At 41.5% G+C, this 12,691-nt stretch overlaps 1 protein-coding gene across 1 annotated transcript in view; it reads left to right on the top strand.

Moving 5' to 3' along the window:
• LOC101845088 (unconventional myosin-XVIIIa) overlaps window positions 1-12,691 on the top strand; it is a gene marked incomplete in the record, with an annotated part of 129,989 nt that overhangs the window by 85,034 nt on the left and 32,264 nt on the right. Inside the window, 12 exon segments of the mRNA XM_013081466.2 lie at window positions 644-775; window positions 1,946-2,141; window positions 2,768-2,854; window positions 4,205-4,349; window positions 4,943-5,102; window positions 5,793-5,976; window positions 8,363-8,546; window positions 9,765-9,862; window positions 10,284-10,349; window positions 10,746-10,874; window positions 11,733-11,876; window positions 12,371-12,460. Of these exon segments, the coding sequence (XP_012936920.1) occupies window positions 644-775; window positions 1,946-2,141; window positions 2,768-2,854; window positions 4,205-4,349; window positions 4,943-5,102; window positions 5,793-5,976; window positions 8,363-8,546; window positions 9,765-9,862; window positions 10,284-10,349; window positions 10,746-10,874; window positions 11,733-11,876; window positions 12,371-12,460 (1,615 nt within the window).

The following is a 12,691-nucleotide window of genomic DNA, read 5'->3' as shown; positions in this document are numbered from 1 at the left end:
TGTAGGTTAGTGTAATTGTTTGTTTGGTTGTTTGTGTGTGGGTGAGTGTGTGTGTGAAGGGATGTGAGTGGTTGTGAATTGTTGTTTATGTTTGTGTGGGTGGGTGTGTGAAGGGGATGCGGTTTGGTGTGGGTTTGTGTGTGAGTGAATGGGTGTGTGTGTGGGTGTGTGTGAGTGAGTGTATTTATGGACGTGTGGCATAATACGACATTTACAATTACAATTTTCTAGTGGATGGTTTGCGGGTGCTCTGGTTTGGTTTTCTCGTTCTTTCCTCTCAAACATCTATCGTCCTGGTCTTTTCTCTTTTTTGGGGGGGTTTGTTAATCTCTTTTAACACCTCTAACATTTGGCACTTATATGACGTATATGTGTTGCAAGTGTCATAAAACCCTAACTAAAAGTAATAATTCTCTTGTAGCACCTCTACTCTTTTGCACTTATATATGGCATCATTGTGTTTCAAGTGCCATAAAACACTTACTTAAACTAAAAACTCTCCGGTAACACCTCTAATCTTCAGCACATTTATGACCTAGTGGTGTTGCAAGTCCGTAAAAATGCGTACTAAAAAACTAAAAACCAAACAATTTAATTCTTCCTGTTGTCTAATTATCTTCTGCCTCCCCTCCTGTGACAACAGAGTGTCAGGTGCCATGGACCGGCCCGCCTACCTGCCGTCCGACGCCAACGCCACGGCCCAGGAGTCGCTGGAAGGTTTCGTCATCGGTCTCTACTCAGACGTCTTCAACGCCGTGGTTTCTCTCATCAACAGGTGAGTGGTGAATACTTCAGAGAACTCACCGGTAGATGTTTTATTTTTAACTGTCACTTGCCATGGATAGTAATTTCCCCGCTAGAAATTGATGTTGAGAAGAGGAATTCAATGTCAAAACTGGTAGTTGATCAACTGTATATACCTGCCCTTTTTTTCAATGAGGTCCAAAAGTATCCCATATGCTGAACATTGTCTGGACTGTTTCAATAAAAGGGAAGTAAAGCTGAATATGGTTGCTATTAAACAATTACTTGGTTATTGTCCTTCTTGGGTACGACATCTTGTGATTGCTGCTCTTGACATGGAATAAATAATATTGGTACTGAGCTGTTTTCCTGGGCTGCACTCTAGGGTTTTCACACTAAATAATCAGAATATTTGAATACAGGTGGAGGGTTTTCCTACTGCTACATTCACCCCTTATTATACGTGTGACCTACAAAAATGGGCCAGTTTTAAAGTCAAAGTGTTCCCCATGTATTATAAATGAAGTAGCTGGGTAGATTAGAGCTCATCGGCTGGGGACAACAAGCTATCTAGGAGAAGGAAAACTCAGGTTCCAAACCTCCTCTGCTATATAAGTATACTTTTCTGAAAAAGGCTACAGGAAGGACACCTCTGAAGAAAACCCAGGGATAGATCATGACCTTCAGGCCTTTAGAAGTAATCCCTTCAGTTGCAGGTCCCACACATTTACCTCTGGTCTTGGACACCTGGTATTTGTACCTATATATTTGGCTGTCATTTCTCCTATATTTTAGACAAACAATCATGTGTGCGATAGGGTTTTCATGTTCATAGTTTATACGTAGGTGCCAATCGTGTCTGCTTTACCTGCATTTGGTTATTTTACCAACATTTAATCTTTTTATCAGCATTTTATCATCGTTGTTATCTAAATCTGAATGTTAATACTTGTGTATTCTTTGTGGTTTTTGTGCTAACAGTTCTCTCTTTGCTCTCTGCCCCCCCCTCCACCGTCCTCACATCCCACCCCTCCTTTTCTCTCTCCCCTCCTCCCTCTTCCACCCCTCCTCCACCTCTCCCCACCCCTCTTCCTCCTCCACCCTTCTACCTCTTTCCCCCTTCATTCCTCCACCCATCCTCCTCCTCCCCCTTCTCCTCCCCTCCACCCTACCTCCCCCTCCCCACCTTCCACCCATCCAGATCTCTATCCTCGAGTGTGCGTGCCATGAACACCATCACCATCGTGGATGGGCCAGGCTTCCAGAGTCCGGGGACCAGCGGTGGGCGTGGCTCCGGGGCCACCTTCGAGGATCTGTGCCACAACTACACGCAGGAGAGACTGCAGGCCTTCTTCCACGAGATGGCCATCTCTCTGCCCATGGACACTTACTCCGAGGTCAGACTTCACATGCACACTCACACACGCACACACGCACACACACACACACTCACTCACTCACTCACTCACACACATACACATACACACACACACACACACACGCACACATTCACTCGCTCACCCATCTTTCCCAGGGTAGGCCCTGGCAGGCAGAGTCAAAGCAGCCTGCCTCCTAAATGACCATGATTGTGTCAATTTAGGCCTAAAACATCTGTTCAAGACTGTCACCTGTACAAACGGCTACTTCCCATTTCCTTCCTTGCTTTTTTTTTTGTTGTTGTGGTTTTTACATTTTAATAACACTGTGTAAGATGGCCACCTGTCTAAGATAGACACTTTTGTCCTCAACAATGGGTGGTCATCTTTTACAAGTTCATGGGTGGTTAGCTGGTGCTCTGGTATGGTTTGCTCCTTGTCTCATATAAAATATCTATCCTACTTCTCTCTCGTCTTTCTTTTGTATGTCTCTTTAACACCTCTAATCTTCAGCACTTACATGACCTAATTGTGTTGCAATTGCTTTAAAACTCTTACTAAAACTTTTTTTAAAAGACACTCTAAGTGTAGGTATAATTTGTGTGAAGCATCTGACAAATTCTTTCTCTCGTATCGCTGTCACCCAGGAGGACATAGAGCTGGACTTTGACCCCGTGTTGTCCAGCCCGGCCTCCATCGTCAACATGCTGGACAAACCTCCTCTGCAGGGGCTGGTACGTGTGTCTCTCACCTCTCTCACTTGTTTGTTTGTTGCTTTGTTTGTTTGTTTGTGTGTGTGTGTTTTTGTGGTGCATTTTTTTGTGTGTGTGTGGTGTTTGTTTGTGTGTGTGGTGTGTGTTTGTGGTGCATGTTTGTTTGTGTTATGTGTGACTTTGGTATATTTGTTTGTTTGTGTGGTGTGTATTTGTGTGTGTCTGTTGCAATTGTTTGTTTGTGCTGTGTCTGATTGTGGTGTATTTATTTGTTTGTATTATGAGTGTATGGTGTTTTTGTTTGTTTGTTTCTGCTGTATGTGTTTGTGTGTGTCTGTTGTATTTGTTTCTTTGTTAGTTTGTGTGGTTTTGTGTGTGTGTGGTTTTGTATGTGTGTGTGTATGTGGTGTATTTATTTGTTTGTGTGCTGTATGCTTGTGGTGCATTTGTTTGTATTGAGTGTGTCTGGTGTTTTTGTTTGTTTGTTTCTGCGGTGTGTGTTTGTGCATGTCTGGTGCATTTGTTTGTATGTTTGTGTTATGTGTGTGTGATATATTTGTTTGTTTGTGTGTGTACTTGTGTGTATGATTTATTAGTTTGTTAATGTATTGTGTGGGTGTGTGTGTGTGATGCATTTGTTTGTTTGTGTTGTGTGTGTGGTATGTTATGGATTTGTTTGCAGCGTGTGATATATTTGTGGTTATTCATTGTGTTTTTGTGGATTTGTGTGTTGGTGGGGTTCAATTTGAGTTTGTATATGTTTTGTCATCTATGTGTATACTCATGTTTGTGTACATATGGACATTTGCTAATTTATTCTATTCTTTTTATAGATTTAAAGCTTTGACATCCACTGTGACATCAGACTTGTCTTCCAAATGTTTCATTTCCTTCTTCCCTTTTTCATAAACAATCATAGAATGCATTTATGTCAAGTGCCGTAAAAAATGTACTGAATCAAAACGCAAAGCATTTATATATTGCAAATTATCTTCAACTTTAAGGTAGTCTGTGGGCTGGTTACAACTTACTGTTGCTCCAACAGATGCTATGGCATCCGGATCACCATTTTGCATGCCCTCAAACACCAGCATATTGACAAATCATCGCCCTGGTGATAAGTGTGATAAGTCAGCTTAACCAACAAAATATTTTTAAAAACATATTTTCCGCATATGAAGACAGACTTGTGTTTTCTGGCACTCTAAAACGTATTTGACTGCTCAGTGTAAGACTGTCGTACATCAGTTTTCAAAATGACATATGGCGGAGTCTAACACTAAGCCGTCGAAATCGTCTAAATTGTCTTGATAGGGAAGTAGAACATTTAACTTTTGTTTTTTAAATTATCAGTTAAATTTCTTTTCTCAGGTCCGGTCCTCAACTTCCGATCTGAAGAACGCGGACAAGAAAGGTCTGCTGTGGATCTTGGACGAGGAGGCCATGTTCCCTGGAGCGACTGAAGACAGCTTTATGGAGAGACTCTTACAGCAGCACAGTGAGCAGCCCGTCCGAAGTGAGTTGGAGTTGGGGGGTTTTTTGTTGTTTGTTTTTTTTGGTGGGGGATGTTTGGTTTTTTATTTTTTTAATAATTTTTTTTTGTAAGCTCACACACACACATACACGCACACACACACAAACACACACAGTCTCTCTCATAGCCACATTCACACTCTCGCATACGCACACACACATACAGACACACAGATGTCCTTTTCTTCAGAAAAATCTGAAAGGTGCATATCTTGTGGATAAATCTGAAAATCAGTATTTTTGAATTTGTTCAGATTGTGTAATGTTTTCTTGCTTATACATGTATTAATATTTTATTCTCTTTCTGTGTGACATATTGCACTACAAATATATATATATAAAATAATCTTGATTCAAGATGTGTTGATCATGATCAATAAATTTTGTATCCCATCGGGTGCAAAAAGTTCATCAGTTTTTCTTAACCAGTTGGCAATTCTACACAAATGCTGTAATACTCTTACTGAAAAGCCGAAACTTCGACACTTAAATATGACTTGTTAGTGTTGCAAGTGCAGTAAAACTCTGACTACAGCTACAACTAAAACTACAACTACTTTTGTGTGTGTGTGTCAGAGGAGAGCCTGCTGCGCAAGGGGTCGCTGGGCCACACATTTGTGCTGAACCACCAGCTGGGCACCACGCCCATCCAGTACAACGCCCAGGGCTGGCTGCGGGCCTGCAGGGAGAACCCCACCTCACGCAACGCCACACTGGTGCTGCAGGACTCCAAGAAGTCAGTCTCTGTTGTCGTCGTTACCATTATCATCATCGTCATCACCATCTTTATTGTTGTTGTTGTCATCTATATCATGGTCATTGTCATCATAATTTTTGCCTCTGTCATCACCATTTTTGTCAGTATGAGCATGATCGTGTTCATCTTTTTATGTCATCCTTATTGTCATTATTCTATCGGTGTTGCAAGTGCAGTGTAATTCTTACTGTAACTTCAAACTAATTGTCATTATTACTGTTACCATTATCATCATCTTAGATGTCATCATCTTAGATATCATCATCATGCAAGTTTCTGCCATCGTCAGCATCATCATCATCATCATCATCATCATCATCATCATCTTCATCATCATCATCTCTTTCCTCCTGTCACTACTTTTCTTATCTACCACCATTTTCATCTTCATCATATAGGTAATTAAGCTACATTTTTTGTGCTTTGCTCTGTGAAATGATTAAATGAAGTAGATCTGAGGTGTTTTCAAGTGAGCAGCACAAGTATCTTTGAAGCTAAGGATAGGGCCTCAAATATTAGGATGAAACTTAATATAAGCAACATTTACATTCTTTTTTAGCATATTACAGTTGCACTTTTCCTCCAAGTTCCATATTACACATTTTGGCTCTGACTCACTGAAGTAAATTTCCCCTCATGTGACTCAATTTCTTGTGTGTGTTTCCTCAGATCTGCCATCACCCAGCTGTTCACCTCCCTCAAAGGTCAAGGGGTCGGGCTGGTCAGTGGCTCTGTGGCGGGCATGGAAGGGTCCACTTCTCTCCGCAGGGTGGGCAGCATGCGCAGGACTTTCGTCTCAGGCCAGGCTGGCCTCAAGAAAAAGTCGGTCTGTCTGCAGGTCAAGTTCAACGTGGTGAGTTGGCCATTTGGCTGGCATTTCATGTGAGAGGTCTTTGTGTCGGGATTGCCTTGTTAGCTTTTCTTGTGCTAAATTCTGTAAGTCAACTGTCAATATTTAGGTTTGTTGTTAAATGTTTTCACATCCTGGCTGAAAAACTATAAATATTGTTTGGTACATAAGCGTTACCTTTTTATTATATTATGAGAAATGTGAAATCTTCATCTGAAAATGGACTTTGGCATTTAGCAACCCCGCCCCTGTTTGTTTATTTACCCTTGGTACCAGTTTAGTAGTGACTTGGTATTATTTGAAAAATTGTTTATTTTGTCATGTGCACAATTGTGGTTAACTGAGGGTCTGAGCACTAAAGGGGGCTCTCGTGGCCTAGAGGTTAAGGTGTTGGCCTCTCATTCAAAGGTCCCGGGTTCGAATCCGGGTAGCGACCGAAAAATTTTCTTCTCTAAAATTGTCTCCTTTCACCTCCTTTCCTGCTCTCTAGCAATATTCTGTCGTCTGCTTTCGTCTCCTCTTTCTGCTCCCACCCCCTCTGCCCCATCCTCTGGGCTCCTGACTCTTCCCGCAGCCTTTCTACTGCTACTCCTTGACTCCTTCTTACAGCTGTCTCTCTGCCACATCCCTGATCTTCTGGTAGGAAAGATCTACACCTAGCCTTCTCGGACAAGGGCGAAAAATCTCGGAGGGCCCGTGTGCAAGTTGCGCACGTTAAAGATCCCTTGGTGAAATAAAATCGATAAGAGTAGGCTTCGGCCGCCACCCGGGCAAAATTCAAAATTTCCTACCAACTAAGGAGTATTATAAGTCTATTGATTTCGATCAAATACCACTTTTAGTCGACTCTACTGAACAATGTACTAGAGATTTAAAAATATGGATGACCAGCAATAAATTGAAACTAAATGATGACAAGACGGAAATAATGTTGAGTGGAAATACAAAAGCCATTAAAAATCTCCCAGAGCTACAAATTGATATTAATAACCATACCATTCGTTCAAAAAGAAGTCTTAAAAATCTAGGGGTTCAGTTGGATTATGATATGTCTATGTCCTCCCAAATAAGCCAGCTCAGCAAAAGTATTTACTTTCAGCTTAAGAAAATTGGCAGTGTAAGAAATTATTTAACTAAAGCAGCAGCCAAGACACTTGTAACAACACTCATTTTATCAAAGTTAGATTACTGTAATGTTATTTTGTCCGGTTTGACATCCGAAAAACTATCAAAGTTACAAGTACTTCAAAATCAAGCAGCAAAATTGATAATGAAACAAAAGAAATCAGCCCACGTAACACCAATTCTGAAAGGACTACACTGGCTGCCAATAAAAGAAAGGATTAAATACAAAACTGCCGTTCTCTGTTTTAAATGTATAAATGATAGTGCACCTTTTTATCTTAAAACATTCCTGGAATTATATAATCCACCTAGAGCCCTTAGATCAGCCTCTGACAATCTAATTCTTAAAACTACAAAACAAAACTACAAAACATACGGCGAGCGTTCCTTTTTGTTCTTTGGTCCCCAGGTATGGAACGAAATCCCATATAAAATAAGATCTGCCCCAACAATTTCCATTTTCAAAAATCAGCTGAAGCATTTTTTATTCACAAAAGCATACCTGTCATAATGATGTACTGTGATATATATGCATGTGTATGCCAGACTGTGAGACTGAAGAAATAGCGAGTGAGAATGAGAGAGAGAAAAAGAGAGAGATAGAGAGAGAAAAGAGAGAGAAAAGAGAGAGATAGCGAGAGAGAAAGAGAGAGAGATAGAGGGAGAGAGATAGAGGGAGAGGGAGAGAGAGAGAGACAGACAGACAGAGAGAGAGAGAGAGAGAGAGAGAGATAGAGTGGAAATGTTTTTCTATCTGTATAGAATTAATGTTTTAATGAATGTTTCTAGTTACTCACGTTTCAACTGTATTTTGACTGTTCGTGAATTTATATTGCATTGTATATTTTTAGTGAACACATTTTCAACCTCACTGCGAGACTGTTTTTCTGGTATAAAATTTTACACATATGCATTTATATTATATGTATAATACTTTGTTTTACGTACACATTTGTGTCGATTAATTTTTAAGATGTGATGTCTTTTTCATTGTAATGCGCATTGAGCATCTTTTAGGAAATGGAAATGCGCAGTATAAATGCTATTTATTATTATTATTATTATTAAGTGTGTCCCGCGCACTCATATGACCTTATGCAGTTGCGAGCGCCGTAAAACCCTATACTAAACAAACAAAACAAAGAGCACTAAATGACGGTTATTGTGATGATGCGCTTCTCTTTACTCAAACAAACAAACAAAACTGTCAAATTCTGTTTGTGGATATAAACCTATGAGGTGTCTCTTTCTTTCGCCACACCAGGATTCTATCGTGGACATTTTGAAAAAGACCAACGTCCACTTCATCCACTGCGTCCTCCCCCACCACTGGGCCGGGCTCGGGGAGCTGCGAGCCTCTCAGGAGGACAATGTCCTCAACATCCCGCTGGTGCGTAACCAGCTGCGTGGCTTTGAGATACTGGACGCTGTACGGCTCTACAGGCAGGGTGAGTGAATGGGGGACAGGGGGGAAGGGATGTTTGGATGTGGGGAAAGAGGGGAGGGTGTGAGTGGATGGGGAACAGGGGGAAGGGGTGAGTGGATGTGGGGAAAGAGTGGGGGTTTGAGTGGATGGGGGAGGTAAGTGGATTGGGGGCTTGGTACCGTCTTGTTCGATGTGGATTTAGGGTCCCTTCTTCTATACTGTATGGTTATTTACCAGGTTACTATAGGTTGTTTGTTGTTTTCTTTTAGAGCTGACAAGCAGAGAAATGAAAGACGAACCATGAATGTTGATATCTTTTCAGACCTGGTACGTGAAGAAGAAGATTGTTTGTTTATAGCCGTCTTTAATGTAGCAGTTTGATGCTTCGCCATCACACACCGAAGACCTGAAAGTGGTTCAGGTGTGATTAGAATTTTTGTCAAGTATCTCAGTCTTTCTGCTGGGATGTTACATCCTCTCAGCCCGGGTTGGCCCTGACTGGCAGGGTCAAAGCTCTTCTGATAATTAATCTAAATTGTGTCAACGAGGGCATAAGAACATCATGTACATTTTAACAACAACAAAATTACATTAAAAAGAAGATTGTTCGAGAACGGGCAAGACCTCCTGATTTATTAGAGCCCATCTCAGGTAGCACAAAGCCATATGGATGGTAAGACGTAAGAACCTGTAAAGCAACCTAAGTTCAAGAACATCCTGTTGAGGGAGTTCAAATCAGGGCCATCCACTTACCAGCTGATATGAAGAATGATATCAACCGAGTTAACAAGTGAAGTGGCTTACTGCCCATGTATGTGTTTTTTGTAGAAATGAAGGGAAAGGCTTGCCTCCGAGCTCCAAAGTCAAAGTATTTGATGGCTGTAAACCTTGTTTCGGTATTTTGAAGCTGACATTGTATGAAAGTTCCATTCGATTTCATAAAAATGGGCATGGAAATGTGATTTCAAATTTAATAACGCATTGGCTAATACAAGCAAATTTAAGTAAAGTATTTTTTTTTAATGAGCTTACTCTCTTACAGCTAGAATTAACAAATTGACACTGATGATTATGTACTAGAGGAATTAGAGACGTGCTACAGAAATCGAGAATTAGGAGACCCGAACAAGTTCCATTCTGAAAGAGTTCTCTCCACTCCCTCAAATAACGACATTTGACCACATTGTGGGGTTTTTTCCTGGCTATTAGAAAATTACCATTCATCTTCCTTTATGCACAGGTTTCCCAGATTCGATGCCGTTCCCTGATTTCATCAGCAAGTTTGAGCCTCTCGTTCCTGGCGTGAAGAGTGGCAGAGGAGACGGGGACGAGAAAATCGTAAGTTATGCTTCTCTTCATTCTTACTGCGATGGGTATGTAAATGAGGTAACTTTGCTCGGTAAAATATGGCTCTTACTCTGCTGACTTGCCATATACTACTCGAGAATTCTGCATAGTTTTTCAAATGTTGCTATTGTCACTGGCTTTAAAAAAGTGGACAGGTGGGGGGGGGGGGTTTGGTTTTTTCAATATAATTTTTTTCTTTTTTAATTATCACAAATAAATAAAGAAGTATTTTCTTCAACTTTTTGGTATGGAGGATTCCTCACTTGCGTGCAGAGCTGTGATTCAACATAAGCTCTCAACAGCCTCGGCTCAAAGCTCAGAGGTTTTCCCACCGTGCTATGACATAGACAATATCTGCTCCGGCATGTGACCTCTGACCCCAGCTCTTGTGTTTTCTTCCTTCCCTCCTCAGGTGAGTTCTCTGATCCTGGATAATCTGGACGTGGACAAACTCAACTACCGTGTGGGCAACTCTAGGGTAGGTTTTTGGTGTGTGTGTGTGTGTGTGTGTGTGTGTGTATGTGTGGTGTGTGTGTGTGTATGTGTGTGTGGTGGGGGGGTTCATGTATGTATTCTTTCATGTGTTTGTTGTTATCAATTGTTCTTTTATATATTTTTTGTGATGGCTGGGTCTGTTTGAGAGTGAACATATGTTACGTGTATATGTGTTTGGAAGGAAAGGTGTGTGAGAGAGTATGTTTGTATGAGTGTGTGTATGGACGTTTATGTGTGTGTCTGTTTCTGTGTATGTGTGTTTGTGCGCATGTGTCTGTCTCTGTGTGTGTGTATGTGTATATTTCTGTGCATATGGTGAAACACCAAACGAATGTGCCAATATCTGGACAACAAAGATTAATCTCATCGGTTTCTCCAGGTGTTTTTCCGGCCGGGCTGTCTGACCCAGCTGGACAGCAGCCGAGACGAGAAGTTCACAGGTGTTGTGGAGCAGTTCCAGGCCTTGTGCCGAGGCTACCTGGCACGCAAGAACCTAGAGAAACTCAAGGTCAGAATGGCAGATTTTTAAACAATTCTAGTGATGATAATAATAATAATAATGATAATGATGGAGGCTCTCGTGGTCTTGAGGTACGGTGTTTACCTCTCATTCAGTAGGTCCTAGGTTCGAAACCTGATAGCGACGGGGAAAAATTTTCTTCTCTAAAATTTACTCCTTTCACTCCCTTTCCTGTTCTCTAGACATGCTCTGTCAACTGCTTTCATTTCCACTTTCTTCTCCCCCACCCCCACCCCGCCAATCACCCCGGGCCTCTTGGTTCCTCTCTCTTTCACTCCTGACATGTACTTCTTCTCCTGGCTCCGTCTTACTGCTCTCTTTCAGGCACACCCCTGATCTTAAGATAGGTAAGATTGAACACCTAACTTTCTCGAATAAGGCCGAAAAATCTCAGAGGTCTCGTGTGCAAGTTGCGCTTGTTAAAAATCCCTTGGTGGTCCTAAAATTGATAAAAGTAGGCTTCAGCCGCCACTTGGGCAAAATTCCGACCAAAACTGAAAATACCCTGGTCTGTATAAAACATATAGAGTACCTTCAAGATCGGAATGTGTCTGCCTGATAGCAAGTGGCCCTACTAAGTAGAAAAAAATGATCACATGTGTAAAATTCAGTTGCATTGCAGGTTGAAGAACCAGCAGTCAACTACTCCTGAGATCAAGCAGGGGAGTGCAAAGAAGAAAAAGATAATAGCGATAATAATGAAGGTTGCTTAAGGTTCCACTTCTTTTCTTTCTCTCTGTGGTTTCTGTTTGTCTCTCTTGCCTCTTCCCTGCACTACATGACTGTTATTGTGTCGTTGTGCTGCTGAAAAAGCGGGTTTACTCACCGTATATGCTGTGTTCCCAGGTTCAACACACGGCCATCAGATGCATCCAGCGAAACGTGCGCAAGTACGTACAGATCCGCGAGTGGGAGTGGTGGAGGCTGTACACCAAGGTGAAACCCATCCTCAACGTACACCGCACGGAGGAGGAGCTCAAGGAGAAAGAGGTCCGTTTATGTGTTTGTATGTGTGTATGTTTGTCTCCATGTGTGTGTGCATTTTTGTGTGTGTTTGTGAGTGGGCGTTAACGCATATGTGTATCAACTGGTTGGTGTAAGACTCCGTCATATGTCTTTTTTCAAAGTTTTGTGTGGCAAAATGTTGTTCTGAGTAGTCCATTTGTACATATATGGGTGTAGTAGTAGTAGGAAATGTTTTTCTGTGGATCATAATATTGAAAGTGCATAGAGGAAAGCATGCTGTAGACCATGGGTAAGTGCTGATATAAATACTATTGTTATTATGAATGTTATCATTTGAAAGTGAGACTTTTTGGCCTTTCCTTTTTTTGTGTGCCTTTTTTTGTGTGCTCTCATATAAGGAGAAATTTGCCCCAACATTTTTTTTGCCTTAATGTGACTCTTTAATTATGTAACATACATGTATTTGCCCCATCCTCTTAGACTAATGTGTCTGTTCCCTTGTGTGTCTCCCCCCACAGGCTGAGATCGAGCTACTGAAGAGCCGCAATGAGAAGCTGGAGAAAGAGAGGTCTGAGTACAAGACACAATGTGACAGGCTGGAGAATAGGGTCAGTGGATGTTGGTGTCTGTCTGTCTGTCTGTCTGTCTCTCTATCTGTCTGTTTCTCTGTCTGTCTGTCTTTCTGTCTGTCTCTCTCTCTCTCTCTCTCTGTCTCTCTCTCTCTCTCTCTCTCTCTCTCTCTCTCTCTCTGATAATAATAATAATAGATAGCATTTGTATAGCGCATATCCCCGCTCAACAGCAGGCTCTATGTGCTTTACACTATATTATTACCCCAG

The sequence above is a fragment of the Aplysia californica genome, unplaced genomic scaffold, assembly GCF_000002075.1.
Source record: "Aplysia californica isolate F4 #8 unplaced genomic scaffold, AplCal3.0 scaffold00132, whole genome shotgun sequence".
Lineage (NCBI taxonomy): Eukaryota > Metazoa > Mollusca > Gastropoda > Aplysiida > Aplysiidae > Aplysia > Aplysia californica.
The sequence above is the reverse complement of the archived record's forward strand: the minus strand, read 5'-3'. Positions and strand labels throughout refer to the sequence as shown.